Source organism: Dendropsophus ebraccatus, chromosome 6 (assembly GCF_027789765.1).
Source record: "Dendropsophus ebraccatus isolate aDenEbr1 chromosome 6, aDenEbr1.pat, whole genome shotgun sequence".
Classification (NCBI taxonomy): domain Eukaryota; kingdom Metazoa; phylum Chordata; class Amphibia; order Anura; family Hylidae; genus Dendropsophus; species Dendropsophus ebraccatus.
Window position 1 is genome coordinate 142,120,362 of NC_091459.1, and position 22,777 is coordinate 142,143,138.

At 44.9% G+C, this 22,777-nt stretch overlaps 1 protein-coding gene across 2 annotated transcripts in view; it reads left to right on the top strand.

Annotated features, from left to right (window-relative positions):
* The window catches only part of NBAS (NBAS subunit of NRZ tethering complex), a 445,751-nt gene that overhangs the window by 107,075 nt on the left and 315,899 nt on the right, over positions 1 to 22,777 (top strand). For both annotated transcript variants that reach the window (XM_069973153.1, XM_069973154.1), the window contains exon 22: positions 15,778 to 15,861. In XM_069973153.1, coding sequence (XP_069829254.1) covers positions 15,778 to 15,861 — 84 coding nt within the window. The remainder of the gene's footprint in view (positions 1 to 15,777; positions 15,862 to 22,777) is intronic.

The window sequence follows — 22,777 nt, forward strand, 5'->3', positions numbered from 1 at the left end:
TGGCCCTGATCAGTGTTATCAAGGATCTTTACATAGTCTGTCTGTGGCACTGATCATTGTTATCGGCGATCTTTACATAGTTTGCCACAGACAGACTCTATGTAATGATCGCTGAGCTGACTGCATGGAGGAAGGTAAAGTACCACTGGCAGTCAGTTAAAATAATCAGGGCCCCTGCAGTCACACTGCAGGTGTCCCAATCGGACAGTGACAGGAGCACATTAACAGTGAGGACCCGGTGGCTGATAGCAAACTGTCTTCACTCTCCCGAGCTCGCCTCATAGAGCCCCTGCAGACCATGATTTAAATGTATGCCATAGGTCATCGGGGACGGATTTGGGGACTTGATTTTCGTAGTGTGCAAGGGCCCTAATATCTGTACAGATACTGAAACCACCCTGGAGTTTTTGTAGATTTTAGCTCTGAAATCTGCAGAATTGTGAATACGTCTCTCAATTAGGATACAGGCTGGGTTCACACTGCTTTTTTGCTTTTGTGTGCAACCGTTTCGTTTTTCCATTTTATTCCATTCAAAGAAAAATAAATGCTCTAAACACATTATTTTTTTTTCAGCGTGCCCAAAAAAGTGGCCCCCACCAAAAAGATGCGTTTTGATCCTTTTTTTTTTTTCTCGTGGAGATTTAATTTGTGTGAGGAGCAGTGCACATGCAAATACAAGTAAATGTTTGCCAATAATTTTTGCTGAATTACAGCCCATTCTCCCCCATCACATAGGGCAGACTGAATATTAGCTCATTCATCTATGGGGGGTTGTTTCGGCAGCAAACACATAGATTTCTGCAAGCTCCATTCAGATGAATAAGACTTCTGTAGCATGTCTGCCACTCGCGAATTGACCTTAATACTTGTTTGTTCTACATGTGCCATGTTTTATATTTCACTGTCTTCATCTTGCTCTCAAGACATTTCCCATTTCCTTAGATATTTTCCACTAATTTGTTGTTGTTTTTTTTTTTTTTGCTTTTGCGCTTGGAAGAGATTTATAAACAGTTTTTTTCCGGTTGTTTTATTTCGCTAATTACTACCGACTAATTAAAAGTCATGTTGACCTCCCAGTCGTAGTAACCCAGAGAAAATAACAGCCTAATTTTACCAGGCTACAAGATGTTATTTAAGGGAATTGCAGTTTTCGAGGAAATTAATTACAGGATGGAAATAGTCGAGTGGAAGAGTTCATTAAGAGTAGTAATAACAAGGAGCTCCCGGTATGAGTGCGCTGTGTTGGCGCTCTATAAGTATATGTGCAACCAGGCTAAATGCTGTTTTTTCCAACTAAACAGGAAATATTTTCAAGGACAAAAACTTTGCTCACTATTTTTCTACATGACTAATCGAAGAAACTGGAAACAGTGGAATATTTTAGGCCCCCCCCTGCTTAAACTTTTTTGCAAGTTTGCCACCCCCCATCCGTTATAAGTTTTGGTTACACAAAAAAAGAGACCATTTAGTGTGTGTGTTTATAATGTAGATGAAAGATAGTAAAAGAGGAACTTAATTTTTTTTGTTTATTTAGATATAGAAGAAGATAACATTGTTGGGTGCCAATAAGTTAAAACTCTGATCAGGGATTCTTAAAGGGGTTGTCTGGCCTAAATTACAAAACCACGCTTCTGCCAGGGGCACAACAGTGCTTAAATCTTATATGTCCTACTTCACCGCAGTTGCCGGTCTCCAGGCCGTCGGCTGTCCTCCGCTTTCTGTTGCTGTCATCATTCTGACAACTTCTAGTGTCTATGCTGAGCGGCCATCTCTTGTGGGAACGGCACGCCACCCTAATTTGTGAGAATGATGTCAGCGGGCGGCCCGAGAACAAGCAGGATACATAATTATATAGCGCTGGTGGTCCTCCCCACAGCCCCGGCAGAATCATAGTTTTATAATTTAGGCGTGACGACCCCTTTAAGTTTAGGTGGTAGCGGTATTCCACAAAGTAGCTGAAATCTTTTGGTGGTACCTAGAAATTTCTGGAACTTTTAACACAGTGGTCCAGATCCGCCAGGACACAGTTGATGTTTGGTTTCGAAATAGTTTTATTTGGATTTTTCAAGGTTTACAGTTTTGTAGCACTACAATACCCTTTGCTGGGGGGATTGATCGATATATAACTAAAAGACAATGTAACGCATAGAATAACAAACTTCTAGGAACATGAATGAGGTATTTCCCAATATCAGACAGGATTTGCAGTGGGGGAATGAGGGTGTGCGGCTAATCCCCCAAATAAGACCTGACTAAGTAGCCAAGCCGTACCATATGAAAGAAGTCAATCCAATCCATTCCTGTCGGTTAACCATATGTAGCCTTCAATCGCACGGCCAATATTTTTTTCATTATACTATTTAGTCTGTTTTTTTTTTTTTACCGCCTCTAGGAAGGACTTCAGTATGTGGCTAAAATCCTAAAAAAAAAAAAAAAAAATTAGGAGGCCAGTTCACTTTAAGTTGGACTTCAGATATGAAGACATATATATATATATATATATATATATATATATATATATATATTTTTTTTTATTAAAGAACTTGTTTGGCTGAGCTCTTGCAGAGTACATGACTTTCTGTGACAATCCAATGTTAGCAATGAGGAGCACGGCCATATACTGTCAAAAAAACACCTACCTGAGGGTCTGGCGCTCTATTTGGATAGCTTAACAGCTGTAGAGACAAATTCTCTAAGTACAACCTAATGTCTCTAATAACACAGTAGTCACAGTGTCAGTCCCATATCTCCTGAAGTCCTGTGTACTACGTCAATGATCTGTCTGCAGTTCCATGCCAGTGTGACAGGAGCGGCCTCCTCAGGGATCAGTACATGATTATTGTCTGGTTGGTCCATTTTGTGCCGACCTTATTGTTCGGTTCCCGTATGAATCCGTAGCTGTTCACCAGGTATCTCTTAATCCCTGTGATTAGACTCACAATCTGGGATCTGATCCAACAATTATTGAATGTAGTAGCGTATACAGAATTAAAGGGAAAATATCGAAAATCTAAATCTGATTAACTCCTTTGATACGCGCTCGTCTATGGTTTCTGTCACTTATTGTAGCTCATCCTCCTTTAGGTGGATACTGCAATACCAGACACTGCCCATGGACAAGTGTGGCACTGTTTCTGAAAGTACATATTTTTTCTACAGTCCTCCTGATTTGTATGTGCATTGACAACTACCTGACAATGTTTCCAGGACAGACCAGAAAATTGCAGTAGACCTGAGCATGTGCGACCACCTTAGTGGATTCTAAAGAGTGGATGTAACCGAAGACGACGGGTTATTAAAACAAAGCAGGCACATGGGGGATTAGTGGGGTTATAGCTCTTAAAGAGGAGATTTTAAAAAAAATAAATACTTGTACATTTGAAATATATTTTATTTTACATCAGTTTACATCTATTTATCCTGTTGGTAAAACCCATCTAGGTTTTGCTGCCACGTGCACAATGGCACTTCTGCCAAAGGACTAAAATGAATCTCCATTTACTGGCCTGTGCTGCAGTACCTTACAGGACGGCAGAAATGGCCAGCAATGCCGCGTTGTACGGAATCAAAGCAACTGCTGTATATTGGAATAATAGGCATAGCTTAATGAGAATAATGGGCAGGCTTATCTGCCTTTTTCTCCTTTTTCTCTGGGACTATACCAGCCTAATCGTGGCCACACTGGTGTCCTTCATTTAGAAGTCTCACAGGGGCAACATTAACAGTTTCCATTGCATCTAGTTCAAACAGTAATGCTGTAGGATTAGCCACAGAGTGCCTGCTACTAGCCATAACACCCAGTATCAGCCACTGTGTTATCCAGATGTTGAAGTAAGGAGGAAGTTACAAATGTGTTCCTGCACACTTGTCTCTTCCTGTTTCTGAAGACGTATAATTTCCTCTTCCTGTTTCTAAAAAAGTGTAACTTTGTCTTCCTGCTCACTTCTCTCTTTGTTTCTGAAGACTCGTATCTTCCTCTTCCTGTTTCTGAAGACGTGTAACTTCTTACTGTTTTTCAAGACGTGCAACTTTCTCTTCCTGTTTCTGAAGACGTGTAACTTCCTCTTCCTGTTTCTGAAAATGTGCAACTTCCTCTCCCTGTTTCTGAAGAAGTGTAACTTCCTCTCCCTGTTTCTGAAGAAGTGTAACTTCCTCTTCCTGTTTCTATAGACGTGTAACTTCCTCTTCCTGTTTCTGAAGATGTGCAATTTACTCTCCCTGTTTTCGAAGACATGTAACTTCGTCTTCCTGCACATGTGTTCTGAAGACGTTTAACTTCCTCTTCCTGCACACTTGTCTCTTCCTGTTTCTGAAGGCTTGTATCTTCATCTCGCTGTTTCGAAAGACTTGTAACTTCCTCTCCCTGTTTCTGAAAACGTGTATCTTCCTCTCCCTGTTTCTGAAGACGTGTATCTTCCTCTTCCCGTTTCTGAAGACCTGTATCTTCCTCTCCCTGTTTCTGAAGACGTGTATCTTCCTCTTCTTGTTTCTGAAGATGTGTATCTTCCTCTCCCTGTTTCTGAAGACGTGTATCTTCCTCTCCAGAAACAGGGAGAGGAAGATACACGTCTTCAGAAACAGGAAGACGTGTATCTTCCTCTCCCTGTTTCTGAAGACGTGTATCTTCCTCTTCGCGTTCCGGAAGACTTGTAACTTCCTCTTCCTGCACACTTGTCTCTCCCTGTTTCTGAAGACGTGTAACTTCCTCTTCTCGTTTCTGAAGACGTGAAAAAACAGTGACAAAGTGAAAAAAGACCCCCACCCGAGGACTTTGCACCGTTTCCCATCATCCCTATGTCTTTTTTTTTTTTCTTCTAAAGCAAACACACATCCTTAATTTTTTTTTCTTGTAATGATTCTGCTTTGAGGCAATAATAGATCTCTCAGTCTCCAGAATGGCTCGAATCTCCGCTCTAATTAAAACACATACTACTTTCGCCTGAAGTTGTTTCAAGCCAGCTTTTACATTCTCAGATGAGATTAGAAGCGCATTGCTCCTTGTCTCGTAGAATAAGATAGACTTCATTATCTGGCAGGCTCGAGGAGGACTTTGATGTTTCATCTTGAAAGGGTGATTTGCACGAGATCTATCGCCCCGGTTGCATCTCAGCCGCATTGTGGGTCACTTTGTAATATCCCTTTTATTAGGTCCTTTTATTCACAAGAGACGTTCTGTGACAAAACACACGCTCGCTATTTAGGTAAAATAAGTGGCTGCACATACTGGTTGGGTGTCATCAGCTGAAGTCAGCAGGCCTGTGATCATTGTTCCATTAACGTAAATAATACAGGGTAAGCTCGGTCGCCTTCGGAGATGTTCGGAGTAAACAGAGGCAAGTGAGCGGATCTGGTGGAATCAGTCTGAGATGCTGTGGGGCAGCCAGAAGGTTCACATGGAATAGCAGGAGGAGGATCCCTGCTGTTATAAGTTGATGGGCTTCCGTTTGGTTGTCACTTGTAGTGATGATTGTGCTAAGAGCTATTAAAGGGTCACTATCCATTCCTTTTTTTTCTTTCCATATTTTATCTCTCTATTGGTACCTCTAGCATTTTGTAATATGTTAAAGGGATATTCCAAGAAAAAGAACTCTTCCCCTCTGCACAGGATAGGAGACAAGTAAGAGATTGCAGGGGGGTCCCACCTTCTGTGTTATGAATACAGCTGCGGTTACGGCACATGACCCGTGGCTCTATTCATTCCCATAGATGTTCCAGATAGAGAGGAGTAAGCCTTCTTCTGGTTTACTCGTCTCTTTCCAGCAGCTCTGTTCATTCCTATAGAACCGCCAGAGAAAGCTGAGTACATTGCTCTTTCCAGCAGCTCCATAGGAGTGAATAGAGGTCAGTCAACTGAGGTCAGACCCCCCCCCCCCACAATCTTTTACCTTATCCTGTGGATAGAGGAGAAGTTCATTTTGCCCAGAAAACCCCTTTTTATCCATTTTAATTCTGTAACCAATAAACCTGTGTCTCTTCAGCTTCTGCAAAACTAAGCATTCTTTGACCTTCTCGTTGACCTTTTGCAAACCTAGCCTTAAACAATGCTTTCCCACTATTTTAGTGGTTGCAGTACTCAACTCAAGCATGTGAACCTGTTGCAAATGGAGCGTAAAGCAGGTTTCCCCAGACTGACCTGTTGCAGTTAGTGTTGAGAGAACTTCCCTAACTGTTCGGGTTCGGCCACTGGGTCCTCACCACGTTTTTTTCATCCGTTTTTGCAAAAAAATGGATGACAAACGGATGGAAAAAACAGATGCAGTATCGTGCATCCGTTATGATGAGTTTTTTCATTGACTTCTATTATAAAAAAAATGAATCAACGCATCATTTTTTTTTTTTTTTTTTTTTTTTACATACACAAAAATGTGGCTGACCTTTTGTGTACATTTAAAAAAATGGATGCGTTTTGATCCTTTTTTTTTTTTTTTTTGTATAATGGAAGCCAATAGAAAAATGGATCAAAACGGATGCACACAACTGCATTCGTTCTTTTCCCACCCGTTTTTCATCCGTTTTTTTTTTTCAAAAACGGATTGCAAAAACGTAGTGTGGACCTACCTGAACATTTGCCATTTGACTACCGGTGAGTGGAGACTATGGATGCCACCCTAGCGCTGCCAGGAAAACATGGATACAGCATATGAATCCTCCAGGTAGCGCAAGTCAAATACCAAGTGTTCGGGTCTGGAGAACATTGCCAAACCTGAACTGTTCAGAAAGTTTGCTCAACACTAGTTGCAATGCTAACATAAAGCAGTGCTCCTCCACCTGTGACTTTTGCACAACTAGTGTGGTGTTCCCTCACTTTTTTGGCGCGTTGCAATAATAACATAATGCAGTACTTCTCACTCTGTGGGTGTCCAGCTTATCTAGCGCAAAGCAATGTCCCTACCTGCTGCAAAACTAGCATAAAGCAGTGCTTCCTGGTCTGTGACCCTGCAGCTGTTGCAGAACCAGAGTAAAGCAGTGCTTTCCAGTCTATGTAGCATTGTAAAGCGTTGTCCAGCAACCTGTGTCCAACTGTTGCAAAATTATTGTAAAGCATTGTTCTCCGATCCAGCACAGTATTCCTGCCCACCCTGTTGCCTGATGAAGGTTTCTGTAAGGTAGATCGAAACGTATTTCATTGAAAACTTCTGCCAATTTTCATGAGATGTCTGACTGGTATATATCATTAGTAGATATAGCTGAGTTTGCACACCTCTGTGCCGATGATATAGAGGTCATGTTTATCTGTTTACAGCCTTAGCAGAGAATCCTATTTTTTAGATCCTTAATATGTGTCCGTAGCAGTCAGAGCTTTGCTCTTATTATACAGAATTCCTGATCCTGTGCATGGACTGGAACCATAGGGCTGTGATCGCCTGCAGCCACCACTAGGAGGATCTCGGGAACCTAACACTGTATTGTTACTGAGTGTAATGTATAGAGACTCTGCAGATAGCTCCTAAGCTGAGGGAGAAGGCTGCCTGAGTTTTTGCATTTAACATGGCTTTACAGGGGATTTGGAGCTTTGTATCAGAAATATGGAGCTTCAGCTATTATAACAATATGTTAACCCTTCAGGGATGGTCTTTTTTACTTTTAGAGATTTAAGGATTTTTTTTTATTTTTTTTAAATTTCTTTTATTTGACACATGGAGGTGCATGCCACCAATCCCAAAAGACAAAAACAACCATGTTAAAAAAAAAAGAAATACAGGACATGAAGAAAAAACAACAACAACCACATAAGCAGCAATTCCATATTGAATATACCATGTCCTATCATACTAGTGGACGGGCCACCCACCTTGGACCAGTAGGTTCTTTAGTCATTTAGGCACACCATGAGTGATGCGTGATGTCTTTTCTGATGTAGCTGTATGAGGACTTATATTTTGTGGGATAAAGCTTGTGATTGGTCTATTAAAAAAAAAAAATTTGCAAAGAAGTCACAGTCACGCTCACATTGATGTTAGTGGTGGCAACATCACTAGAGATGAGCGAACCAGCCGGATTTCTGGTTTGTATGAATCAGAAATCTCGGCGGCTGACTCCTGCTGCCTGCTCCCTCCGTGCAGCGGGTGGATACATCGTAAGGAACCCTTGAAAACTGGGATACAGACAATGGCTGTATCCCAGTTTTCCAGGCGTTCCTTACGATGTATCCACCCGCTGCACGGAGGGAGCAGGCAGCGGGAGTCAGCCGCCGAGATTTCTGATTCATACAAACCAGAAATCCGGCTGGTTCGCTCATCTCTAAACATCACGTGCGACATATAACCTGCAACCAAAAATCCATCAAAGATGTATTTTTTGCAACTGTTGCGTTGTAAGTTGCATTGTGACTACGTCAGGTGCCATAGCACAATGTGTAAGGAAAATTCTTCTCTGTAGCCCTAGACCAAGGGTCCTATTATACAGAGCGATTATCTGCACAGTCAGGCCTGGGTAATAAAGACAATGATCAGCCTAGGAGCCGATCAGCCATTGTCTTTCAGCATGTAAAAAAAAAAGAAGGCATCGTCTGCTGACTGTGCATCGCTACGTGTAATAAAAGGTGCACTGATTAAAGTATATAGAAAATAATATTAGTGTATACTCGCCTCTCCATGCTCTCTGCTGTCCTCCTGCCTGTTCCCTGAGGACCGGAGCCGCAAAGAAGCAGATCTGCAATAGGCAAACTGGTTTACATATATTTTTGTCCTGAACAACTTTATTTAAACTAGTACAGTACCGATTTAACAGATCCGCAAAAAAAAACAAAAAAAAAACGAATTGCGGATGCACTACAGGTGCACAATCCATATTTTCTGGCAGATTGCAGGAAAGAATATACGGTCCAGAAAAGCAAAAAAAAAACACTGAATGTGTTCATAAGGCCTTAGGGTCCTATTACACGAGCCGACTACTGCCCGATAATTTTCGTAAACGAGTGCTGATCTGCTAGATCGGTGCTCTTTAACTGGACCTATTATAATCGGGCGGCAAGGCCCGCATGGACATCATTAGCAGTGTCCATGCAGCCCTTGCCCAAACACCTGATAACTTACCTCTCCCCGCTCCTGGTCTTCTCTCCTGTGCTCCGCAGCTTCCCAATCCTGGCCTGCATTTGGCTGAACGGCCTATCAGCTGAAGGCTGCTCAGGCGCTTCTGCCGCCGGGAAGCTGCGGAGCACAGGAGAGAATGAGTGCGGGGAGAGGTAAGATATCAGGGGTTTGGGCAATCAACAGCAATCGTCCGCGCACCTGATTTATTTAAGTCTATACCTAAACAACGATCAGCCAATGATCGTTTTATTGGCTGATCGTTGTCTCTATTATGCTGTGTTTACATGGAGTGATAAGATCGTTTAACGATTTTAAAGCAACGATTTGGTTTTTATAAGAATCAGCGCATAGACGAATAAATGGTTAGAAAATTCGTAAGAAAAATCGTTATTGCGATCGTTTTTAAGATCGCTTTAGGCCATCTTTCACATAGGGTAAATCTTTGACAGACTGTTTACACGAAGCAATCTGTAAATTTTTAGCGAACGACTATTTGAGAACATGTTGAAAGATCTCGCTCGTCGTTTGATCGTTTCCCGTGTTTACTCGGAGAGATTATCTCTCAAATGCCATCCTTATTGCAAAAATTCGATCGACAATCGTTCCGTGTAAACGCAGAATTATACGGAGCGTTAATCGGGTGAATTTGCCCGATTTCGTACGATTATCGCTCTGTGGAATAGGGCCCTTAGAGTGTCAATTTACACACCGAGCTGAATGAAGCGACGGATCCTCTGTGTTCCCTACTTTGCCTCCTTTTTGTCTAAAAATACACACTTCCTTTATTCCAGACACAGGAGCCCTTATTATTAAAGTAACTATCTGCCCTATGGATAGCTTGAAACGCGCTTCCTCCCCATTTTCCGTATGTATTTATTAAGTGTGATGTTATTATCTGCGGCGCCGTCTCCGCTTGCGCCACGCTACCTGCTGTTAGTGCGGGAACAGATCCGACCCCCCGGCTTCCCTGGAGGGAGTTAACAAGATAAAGCCCCTTAACCTCCCAAAATCTAAAGCTGATTAGATCCCATAATCAGAATGTAAAGCAGACGGGCATTCATCTCCACGGTGGTGGCACACGGAGCCGGCCTTGATGCTGCTTTCTGTGCCGCCTCGGTGTTTAATCTCGGGAAGGCAAGGCTGCAGAAGGAAAGCTGTAGCCATGTTTTCTTGAAGATGATGATAATCTTAAGTAATATTACCAAGACAAGAAAAGAAGCCTCAACCGTTTATTCATCAGATTCCTCGGCAACATCCTCCATTTATCTCCTCCTTTCGGCGGCGTTCAGGTTTATTCATTACCTGCAGGGTAGATGTATGTAGTAATTAATCTGATAAACTGTTCTCCCTCCGGTGCGGTGCACGCTGCGCATGAAATGCAGATTACGCCTCACAATGGCCTTTTATTTTTAATTGATCTGAGCTACCTGCAGGTCTGGCTGTCTTATTATGAGACCACATACTTACTCAAACTTCATCATTTTTGCCTAGCAATGGTTTTAGGTAATCTGCTGCATTTTTGGTGTTTTACCTCAGTTTCCCGCCCCCTTCCCCCACCCCCCCGTTAAAAAAAAAAAAAAAAAAAAACGTATGTGGAAAAAAAACGTATGTGGAAACTATCAACAAGCAGGCTAGTCGCTGCTGACCGATCCTTTATCTTTGTGCTGTGGATGCTCAACGCAGACTGATCACTAGTGTTGAGCGGACTTGCCTTGGGGTAGTATTCCACGGGCTGATGGGGGCCCGATAATAACTGTAGATCTGCTAGATCGGCACTCGTTTACTGAGCCTATTACACTGCCCATTTATCTTTTAACAAGGGCTGCATGGACATTGTTACCGATGTCCTAGCAGCCCTTGCTTAACGTTAAACATTAGCTGTCCAGGCTGCAGGGCTCCTCTTGCGGTCTTCTCCCCGGGTCCCGTGCACTCCAGCTTTAGAGCGGCCTGTCTCAGCTGACAGGCCGCTCAGCCAATCACTGCCCGCGGTGGTCCCGCCCAGTGATTAGCTGAGCGGCCTGTCAGCTCAGACAGGCCGCTCTGAAGCTGGAGCGTGCCGGACCCGGAGAGAAGAAGACCGCAAGAGGAGCCCTGCAACCTGGACAGCTAATGTATATCGTCAGCCGCTGGCCGCATACCGCTATTACACGCAGCGATGCACACTCGGCACTCGTCAATTATAGGTTCAAAAGTATATCAACGATCAGCCGATGATCGTTGTCATCGGCTGATCGTTGTATTTATTACACCGAGCGATTATCGTTCTGTGTAATAGTACCCTTACTGTTTGGGGTTTAGCAACGTTCTCCGTACCTAAATGTCTCTCATTTGATTCCCCTGCCTGGAGAAGTCGGTTGCCACTCTAGGCCTATGGCTTTATCCATGTTTTCCAGGACTCCATAGGGAGCCATCCAACTCCTCCAGCCGCCGGGAGTCAAATGTCAAGCATTTCGGTTCGGAGAATGTTGCCGAACCCAAAGAATCATGTACTAATATCATGTACTATCATGTACTAATAAAATTTGATTATATATTTTACTTGGAAGTGTGCGCTATTATGGTATTTAGCTTGTTTCTTTTTGGTTTGGAGCTATAGGCAAAACGTGAGTTCCTACCATCAGTAATTATTTCAGGGCACTCTGAGCACACACCTGGCTCTCCAGGTGTGATGTCAATTGTAGTTTTGCAACAGCTGGAGCACTTTAAAGTGTTAATGCAATTTGTAGTAATGTTTCTACATGCTCAGACATGTGAAAAGCTACTGATCGCAATGATCCAGAGGTTAAATTGGGGTAGTGCAAGATTGTTAATTAAATCCAACCCATTGGTTTATTACACTCTATGGAGCACTGTGGAGTGCGCTGCCCCCAGATGTATCTTGGGATCTCAGAGGGTGTCAGTGAGGAGGAGCGAGACCGGTGGAATCAGTAATTTTGTCTGATGACCTGTCAAAAGTTTCAGTAACTCTTTAAGTTTGATACCACTGATCTAATGTGTATAGGGCAGTCCTCACTCTGACAGATAATGTCAGGCAAAGAGAATGACGTATTATTTATGTATATTGTGAATCTGCATGAAAATCCACTTAAAGGGAACCTGTCACCAAAACAATGGTATGTAATCTGTCCCTATCATGTTATAGAGCAGGAAGAGCTGAGCAGATTGATATATATCTTTGTGTAAAAAGATTTAATATAACTTGATTATAATCCCTGATCATTCACTGTTTAGGAGTCCAGTGGGCGGGGTCACTCAATTGCAATTAATAAATTACAAGTTATATTGACTCTTTTCCTGTAAAGATCTGTATATCAATCCGCTGAGCTCCTTTTACTCCATAGCATAATGGCGATAGATTAGGAAGCATTTTTATGGTGATGGGTTCCCTTTAAGGAATTGATGCATAAAGTAAGTTTGAAAATTGCATAACTTTTTATCTCCTATAATGTCCTGAGCGTGAACTATCCCTTTATATACCGTTTCATGGACATAGTTGCACGATCCCCGGTTCTTACCGCCTGTGTGTGTTATTGATTTGTACATAGGGAAGCAATGTATGATGAATGACGCATGAAAGGGCTGTATGTGCAGGAATATAAGCTCTGCGTTAAAGTTAAGAGCGTCTGGGAATAAAACACTGTAATGTGATTTAAAGGTCACAGGATTGTTTTAGTTTGGAAAGTCCTTTATCGAAATGTTCCCTCGCATTCAGCGCACTGTAAAATTCTGTGTCAGCAGCTAGATTTAACACTGCCGCAGAGTCAAGTGAGGAAAATGTTAATCGCATACGTGAAAAACAATTATTTTACGAATGAAGGGGAAAGGTCCTATACACCAGTGGCTTTTAAAAGAGCATTACCTGTGTTGTAAATGTTACCTCCTGGAAAATGGAGTATTTAATGCTCAGAGCCGTAAACACAAGGTTCCCTCGTATCAGTAATGGCCGATAAATTGTACTGTCCTAGTGGTACGCGCTAGATGCTACCATAGGTAGTAAAGTTCTGACAAAACAAAGGGTCTTGTAAGAACTACACCTCCCGGGGGGGATTTCAGAGCCCTTAGACTATGGCCCTATTGCATCTCCAACATCAGATGGGAGCTATAAAGGGTGTGATTAGTAGATAGTGGTAGATACTATCACTACAGACAGTATTGGTGGATACTAGCACTACAGACAGTATTGGTGGATACTAGCACTACAGACAGTATTGGTGGATAGTGGTAGATACTATCACTACAGACAGTATTGGTAGATACTATCACTACAGACAGTATTGGTAGATACTATCACTACAGACAGTATTGGTAGATACTATCACTACAGACAGTATTGGTGGATACTAGCACTACAGACAGTATTGGTGGATACTAGCACTACGGACAGTATTGGTGGATAGTGGTAGATACTATCACTACAGACAGTATTGGTGGATACTAGCACTACAGACAGTATTGGTGGATACTAGCACTACAGACAGTATTGGTGGATAGTGGTAGATACTAGCACTACAGACAGTATTGGTAGATAGTGGTAGATACTAGCACTACAAACAGTATTGGTGGATACTAGCACTACAGACAGTATTGTGGATGCTGGCACTACAGATAGTATTGGTGGATAGTAGCATTACGGACAGTATTGGTGGATAGTGGTAGATACTAGGGCTACAGACAGTATTGGTGGATAGGGGTAGATACTAGCACTACAGACAGTATTAATAGATACTAGCACTACGGACAGTATTGGTGGATAGTGGTAGATACTAGGGCTACAGACAGTATTGGTGGATGCTGGTAGATACTATCACTACAGACAGTATTGGTAGATAGTGGTAGATACTATCACTACAGACAGTATTGGTAGATACTAGCACTACAGACCGTATTGGTGGATAGTGGTAGATACTAGTATTACAGACAATATTGGTAGATACTAACAGTACAGACAGTATTGATGGATAGTGGCAGATACTGGCGCTACAGACAGTATTGGTGGATGCTGGTAGATACTAGCACTACAGACAGTATTGGTGGATACTAGCACTACAGACAGTATTGGTGGATACTAGCACTACAGACAGTATTGGTAGATACTAGCACTACAGACAGTATTGGTAGATACAAGCACTACAGACAGTATTGGTAGATACAAGCACTACAGACAGTATTGGTAGATACAAGCACTACAGACAGTATTGGTAGATACAAGCACTACAGACAGTATTGGTAGATACAAGCACTACAGACAGTATTGGTAGATACAAGCACTACAGACATTATTGGTAGATACAAGCACTACAGACAGTATTGGTAGATACAAGCACTACAGACAGTATTGGTAGATACAAGCACTACAGACAGTATTGGTGGATACAAGCACTACAGACAGTATTGGTGGATACAAGCACTACAGACAGTATTGGTGGATACAAGCACTACAGACAGTATTGGTGGATAGTGGTAGATACCAGCGCTACAGACAGTATTGGTAGATACAAGCGCTACAGACAGTATTGGTAGATACAAGCGCTACAGACAGTATTGGTAGATACAAGCACTACAGACAGTATTGGTGGATAGTGGTAGATACCAGCGCTACAGACAGTATTGATAGATAGTGGTATATACTCGCACTACACACAGTACAAACGCAAACACAGGTGTCATCTTTTCTGATTTGGAATAGTTCACTTTCCTTCCCGTTTGGGCTGCAACATTTTTCTGTATAATCTGCCTGAAAAACATTTTGTATTCCTTGCATCAGCACATATAGTATCAGCCTCCTGTGTGCCACCATTTAGTAGTCAGGCCCCTGTTTGCCCCCATATAGTGCGTCCCATATAGTAGTTAGGTTCCCTCTATACACTCATAGTAGTTAGGTTCCTCTTGCTCCTCCATACAGTAGTAAGTCCCCCCTGTGGCCCCATATAATTAGGTCTTCCCTGTGCTGCCATATAGTATTAGGCCTCTTTGTGCCCCTATGTAGCAGTTAGGTCCCCTTGGTGCATCCACATAGTACCTAGTCGTCTCTGTGCATTTATACCTTCAGTAGGTTGTATCCACCATGTGGATGTAGCTATCCCTCCTGTAGGTAGTCCCACCTCACAGTTGTTGGCTTATCCAATAGATAATATTCCACATGTAGACATCTACCCTGTAGATAGTCCCTTGGGTAGTTAGCTCTCCAGTAAGTATTCCCTATGTAGGTAAACCCTGCTGCAGTAAGGCTGCCCACGTAGGCAATCCCCCCCAGTAGGTAGTCCATTGATCAGAAAGATTTGGACATGTTCTAGGAGAAGACATCCAAGTGCATTTATTTGTCTGACTAAATGTCCTGCAATTTTCTTATATACGTTCTTATATGCTCTCTATCGTGCAAATTACACCCTACAGGAAGGCTTTGTCACCATTTTCCAAATCTTGGGTGGCAGCCGATGAACAGAGCACCTGGTTCTATTAATATGGTGCCCAGCTTGTACCATAATCTCAGATCTCGCTGCGTTCCCATCTTCTTATGATTCTCGTCCGCTCCGTTCACCGATTGCAGGCAGAGATGATGGGATTGAAGCAAAGCGTTAGTAATATTCTTATTATGTTTCCCAACGATCCTTCTCGATAAGCAGAAAGTATTGGATCCTTTTCCCAATCTGGAGAATGACATCTCTCGGCATTACTTCCATCTTTTGCTTCCTCCATTTTCGTACATTCATTGTGTTCCTTATCTTTGTTTACATTTCCTTCATAGCTTTGAAGCCGGCGAGCTGAAGATTGTCGCCTGGAACGAGCAGGAACACCGCGACAAAGACTGGTGCGAGGAGCCCGAGTGCAAGTAAGTCCAGTATGGAGCGTAATTGAATGGAGCACATCAGATGCACGCTCATACATATTTAAATGACTGTTTTTATGTTTTCCACTCAATATGTTAATACGTTTTAATAGAAAGAGCGAGACACATCAAAGAAAAGAGCGGAACATTAGTGAGCATTAAGAAAAAGAGGCCTTCACGCCAAATCCCGTCCCTTCCGCCATCGCCCATTGTTACTTTTACTGAACTAAATTGCTTTCCTTTCTTTGGATTGCTAAGCTAGACTCTCGATTAAATAAATAGAGGCGCTCTCCGCTTCGGGGGAATGAATACGAAACACTTTTATTAAAAGGCATTCAATCACTCTCAAATCATGGATGCAGGCCCAATAACTGACACCTGATGAGGAGCGGGCAAGAGAGCGGCATCTGGCGTCCTGTCTATCGGTCTAGGAGCATCGGAGGGATGTTGGAGGACAGATGTCAAGTGGCTCCGCAGTCATACAAAGCGAAAATCATCTTTGTTCATAGCTCGTGATTTATACCACGTCCTATAGTTGGGTATAGACACCTGTGGACACCATATGACGGTTCATACAGTTTATATAAATGGATATAACATGGGTCTCCAAACTGCGGCCCTCCAGCTGTTGCGAAACTACAACTCCCATCATGCCTGGACAACTAAAGCTTTGGATTTGGCTGTCTAGGCATGATGGGACATGTAGTTTTGCAACAGCTGGAGGGCCGCAGTTTGGAGACCCATGGGATATAATCTATATAAGCGATTGAGTAGCCTTATAATAAACATTGCATAAAGACTAATTCATCAGCTGATCAATGGGAATGTGCCGCTTTAAATATATTCATTGATCGGCCGTTGCTTTTGCTCTGTGAAGGTCTTTTCACGAGCGACGCTAGAAACTCTTCTGTGGCCAATAATCGGCCCGTGTAACAGTGACAGCAAACGCCAGATTATCTTCTGATTGTCTGTTTGGAACCTGCTTTAAAATGCATTTTTATTGACTGCACATCTTCCTGTGTAAACAAGATAAAGGGAAACTGACTGCACAGATATGTGTATATTTACACTGCTCAAACAAAATAAAGGGAACACTCATATAACACATCCTAGATCTGAATGAATGAAATCTTCTCAGTCATACTTTGTTCTGTACAAAGCTGGATATGCTGACAACAAAATTAAACCCATCAGTGGAAATCCCATGTATTACCCAATGGCGGCCTGGATTTGGAGTCACACACAGAATTTAAGTCGAAAAGCACACTCCAGGCTGATCCAACTTTGATGTAATGTCCTTAAAACAAGTCACAATGAGGCAGAGTATTGTGTGTGGCCTCTACGTGCCTGTATGACCTCCCTACAAGGCCCGGGCATGCTCCTGATGAGGTGTCTGTATGACCTCTTTACAAGGCCCGGGTATGCTCCTGATGAGGTGGCTGTATGACCTCCCTACAAGGCCCGGGCATGCTCCTGATGAGGTGTATGACCTCCCTACAAGGCCCGGGCATGCTCCTGATGAGGTGGCTGTATGACCTCCCTACAAGGCCCGGGAGCTCCTGATGAGGTGGCTGTATGACCTCCCTACAAGGCCCGGGCATGCTCCTGATGAGGTGTCTGTATGACCTCCCTACAAGGCCCGGGCATGCTCCTGATGAGGTGGCTGTATGACCTCCCTACAAGGCCCGGGCATGCTCCTGATGAGGTGGCTGTATGACCTCCCTACTAGGCCCGGGCATGCTCCTGATGAGGTGTCTGTATGACCTCCCTACAAGGCCCGGGCATGCTCCTGATGAGGTGTCTGTGTGACCTCCCTACAAGGCCCGGGCATGCTCCTGATGAGGTGTCTGTGTGACCTCCCTACAAGGCCCGGGCATGCTCCTGATGAGGTGTCTGTGTGACCTCCCTACAAGGCCCGGGCATGCTCCTGATGAGGTGTATGACCTCCCTACAAGGCCCGGGCATGCTCCTGATGAGGTGTCTGTATGACCTCCCTACAAGACCCGGGCATGCTCCTGATGAGGTGGCTGTATGACCCCCCTACAAGGCTCGGGCATGCTCCTGATGAGGTGCCTGTATGACCTCCCTACAAGGCCCGGGCATGCTCCTGATGAGGTGGCTGTATGACCTCCCTACAAGGCCCGGGCATGCTCCTGATGAGGCGGCTGTATGACTTCCCTACAAGGCCCGGGCATGCTCCTGATGAGGTGGCTGTATGACCTCCCTACAAGGCCCGGGCATGCTCCTGATGAGAAGGCTGTATGACCTCCCTACAAGGCCCTGGCATGCTCCTGATGAGGTGTCTGTATGACCTCCCTACAAGGCCCGGGCATGCTCCTGATGAGGTATCTGTATGACCTCCCTACAATGCCCGGGCATGCTCCTGATAAGGTGTCTGTGTGACCTCCCTACAAGGCCCGGGCATGCTCCTGATGAGGTGGCTGTATGACCTCCTTACAAGGCCCGGGCATGCTCCTGATGAGGTGTCTGTATGACCCCCCTACAAGGCCCGGGCATGCTCCTGATGAGGTGTATGACCTCCCTACAAGGCCAGGGCATGCTCCTGATGAGGTGGCTGTATGACCTCCTTACAAGGCCCGGGCATGCTCCTGATGAGGTGTCTGTATGACCTCCTTACAAGGCCCAGGCATGCTCATCATGAGGTGGCTGTATCACCTCCTTACAAGGCCCGGGCATGCTCCTGATGAGGTGGCTCTATGACCTCCCTACTAGGCCCGGGCATGCTCCTGATGAGGGGTCTGTATGACCTCACAAGGCCCGGGCATGCTCCTGATGAGGTGTCTGTATGACCTCCCTACAAGACCTGGGCATGCTCCTGATGAGGTTTCTGTATGACCTCCCTACAAGACCCGGGCATGCTCCTGATGAGGTTTCTGTATGACCTCCCTACAAGACCCGGGCATGCTCCTGATGAGGTGTCTGTATGACCTCCCTACAAGGCCCGGGCATGCTCCTGATGAGGTGTTTGTATGACCTCCCTACAAGGCCCGGGCATGCTCCTGATGAGGTGGCTGTATGACCTCCCTACAAGGCCCGGGCATGCTCCTGATGAGGGGTCTGTATGACCTCCCTACAAGGCCCGGGCATGCTCCTGATGAGGTGTCTGTATGACCTCCCTACAAGACCCGGGCATGCTCCTGATGAGGTTTCTGTATGACCTCCCTACAAGGCCCGAGCATGCTCCTGATGAGGGGTCTGTATAACCTCCTTACAAGGCCCGGGCATGCTCCTGATGAGGTTTCTGTATGACCTCCCTACAAGGCCCGGGCATGCTCCTGATGAGGTGTCTGTATGACCTCCCTACAAGGCCCGGGCATGCTCCTGATGAGGTGTCTGTATGACCTCCCTACAAGGCCCGGGCATGCTCCTGATGAGATGGCTGTATGACCTCCCTACAAGACCCGGGCATGCGCCTGCTGAGGTGGCTGTATGACCTCCCTACAAGGCCCGGGCATGCTCCTGATGAGGTGTATGACCTCCCTACAAGGCCCAGGCATGCTCCTGATGAGGTGTCTGTGTGACCTCCCTACAAGGCCCGGGCATGCTCTTGATGAGGTGTCTGTATGACCTCCCTACAAGGCCCGGGCATGCTCCTGATGAGGTGCCTTTATGACCTCCCTACAAAGCCCAGGCATGCTCCTGATGAGGTGCCTGTATGACCTCCCTACAAGGCTCAGGCATGCTCCTGATGAGGTGTATGACCTGCCTACAAGGCCCGAGCATGCTCCTGATGAGGTGGCTGTATGACCTCCCTACAACACCCGGGCATGCTCCTGATGAGGTGGCTGTATGACCTCCCTACAAGGCCCGGAAATGCTCCTGATGAGGTGTCTGTATGTCCTCCCTACAAGGCCCGGGCATGCTCCTGATGAGGTGTCTGTATGTCCTCCCTACAAGGCCCGGGCATGCTCCTGATGAGGCGCTTTCATTAGCAGCCGGCAGTGTTGTCATTTGGCTGTTCTCCCTGAGTTCAGCAATCTGTTTCTCTGATGAGGTGTATGACCTCCCTACTACCCTACTAGTCCCGGGCATGCTCCTGATGAGGTGGCCGATGGTCTCCTGAGGGATCTCTTCCCTGACCTGGACTAAAGCAGCTGCCAACCCCTGGACAGTCTGTGCTGCAGCGTGACGTTGGTGGAAGGAGGAGACATGATGTCCCAGATGTGCTCAGTCAGATTCAGGTCCGGAGAACGGGTGGCCAGTCCACAGCTCCACTGCCTCCATCTTGCAGGAACTGCTGCCACACTCCAGCCACATGAGGTCTACAATTGTCCTGCATTAGGAGGAACCCAGGGCCAACCGCACCCGCATATGGTCTCACAGTCTCACAAGGGCTCTGAGGATCTCGGCACCTAATGGCAGTCAGGCTACCTCTGGCAGCACATGGAGGGCTGTGCCGCCCCCCCACCACCACCATTATTGACCCACTTCCAAACTGCTCATGCAGAGGGACGTTGCAGGCAGCTGAACACTTTCCACGGCGTCTCCAGACTCTGTTACATCTGTCACATGTGCTCAGTGTGAACTTGCTCTCATCTGTGAAGAGCACAGGGCCATTTGGCAATCCTGGTGTTCTCTGGCAAGTGCCAAGAGTCCTGCACGGTGTTGGCCTGTGAGCACAACCCCCATCTGTTGACGTTAGGCCCTCATACCATCCTCATGGCATCTGCTTCTAACCATTTGTGCAGACTAATGCTCTGGCAGTGCTCCTCTTGTTCCTCCTTGCACAAAGATGGAGGTATTGGTCCTGCTGCTGTTTTTTGCCCTCCTACGGCCTCTTTTACGTCTCCTGGTGTACTGGCCTGTCTCTTGGTAGCGCCTCCAGCCTCTGGACACTACGCTGACAGACACAGCAAGCTTTCTTGCCACAGCTCATGTTGATGTGCCATCCTGGATGAGCTGCACTACCTGAGCCACTTGTGTGGGTTGTAGAGTCTGTCTCATGCTACCACAAGTGTGAAAGCACCACCAACATTCAAAAGTTACTAAAACATCAGCCAGAAAGCCTAGGTCCTGAGAAGTGGTCTGTGGTCCCCGGCTGCAGAACCGCTCCTGTATTAAGTGTGTCTTGCTAATTGCCAATAATTTCCACCTGTTGTCTATTCCATTTGCACAACAGCAGGTGACATGGATTGTCAGTCAGTGCTGCTTCCTACATGGACAGTTTGGCTTCACAGAAGTTTGGTTTTCTTGGAGTTATATTTTGTTGTTTCATGCTGCGTTAACACGGAACGATTATCGTTTAAATTTTCGCATTAGAGCGATAATCGTTTAGTGAACGATTAAGCGATGAGCGAGAAGTCGTTCATTTTGATCTTCGAACGTATTCTCAAATCGTCGATGGTCGTTTGCAAAAAATTCGCAAATCGATTCGTGTAAACAGTCTTTCGCTGATTCATCCCATGTGTGAGATGGGCTTTAACGATCCTAAAACAATCGCAATAACGTTTTTTCCAAACGATATATTGTTCCATCTAAACGCTGAAACGCTTATCGTTATTTCGAAATCGTTAATCGTTCGATTGGGCGAATTATCGCTCCGTGTAAACGCAGCATACGTGTTCCCTTGATCAGTGTATATCCCAGACCCCCAGTTACAGCTGGCGCACTACCTGATATCGAGCTTCACTCTTGGTTTGTAGATTGAATTGTTCACTTCATTAGATTCTATGGAACGATCAAGCCTAGAACTCTTATGTTGCTTCAGGCACCAGGGTCTAGGTGCGGTTACTCCCCCCTACTCCCTAAAGCTTCACCTACTATTAGAATCCTATGATTTTTCTTATTTCTTCAGTGAGTTGAAAAATAGTCATTAAGTCTAAAGTAGAAAAAAAACAAGAGCTATCGGACCTTGGTGCCTTGTTGTAATTTCCGGCGACGTGCTTCGGGATTCCTTAAAGGTTGTTTGCCATGTTGCAGTCGTTCTTTCCCCCAAATGCACTTTAAAATCTGCAATGTGCGCTTTTATTTCCCCCCAAGCTTCTATAAAAGGTGTCCAGGGCCAGAAGGAACGCCGTCTCCTCCAGTAGCAATGACTGAAAAATCCATAGTACACAGTGTAATCATTAATACATACACAGCCTGGAGGAGCCGGCCGGCAGCCGCTGTGCCTGTAATATCAGGCAGCACATATAGCATAGAAATGATCAGACGCCTTCCTGCAAGGACAGAGGATTTATGGAGAGAGAGCACAAGGGCGCGACACCTTAAAATAGAAGAAGCCTGGCCGGGCTTATGGGATTCAGGGATTCCACATACATTGTATTCCGGCTGCCTGGTGTGTAAGCACCACCGCCGTTTTATTCCGGCTCTCCTTCTGAAATTGAAGCTCCCAGGGTTCCCTCCTGGAATTAGTGTGGAGGTGTATTAGGCCTTCTCAGAAAATTCATTTCCAGCTGACGGCCCAATCTCCTGTTATTTTACATATGATCACGGCTGGGGGGAATCTGTCATCTGACGCCTGAATAAATAGCGATCTGATCTGCCGCCGGTTTATTTAAAGGAACAGTAGACTAAAAAAATAAATAACAATCCCAGTCATTCCATCCGTGATCTCCTGCTTTCCTATGAGCCATGGATGTCTCATATTGTAATCAAAAGGGAGAATGTAATATAACAAGGGTATATAACAAGCCATGCCCCCTTCTCTTGTTTTCCTTATGTTGGACTTTAAAGGGGTACTCAGAAGTAAAACCAAATGTTTTTAAATCAACAGTTATATAGATTTGTATATCACTTCTTTTTAAAGAACTCAAGTTTTCCAGTACTTATCAGCTGCTGTATGTCCTGCAGGAAGTGGTGTATTCTCTCCAGTCTGACACAGTGCTCTCTGCTGCCCCCTCTGTCCATGTCAGGAACTGTCCAGAGCAGGAGAGGTTTTCTATGGGGATTTGCTACT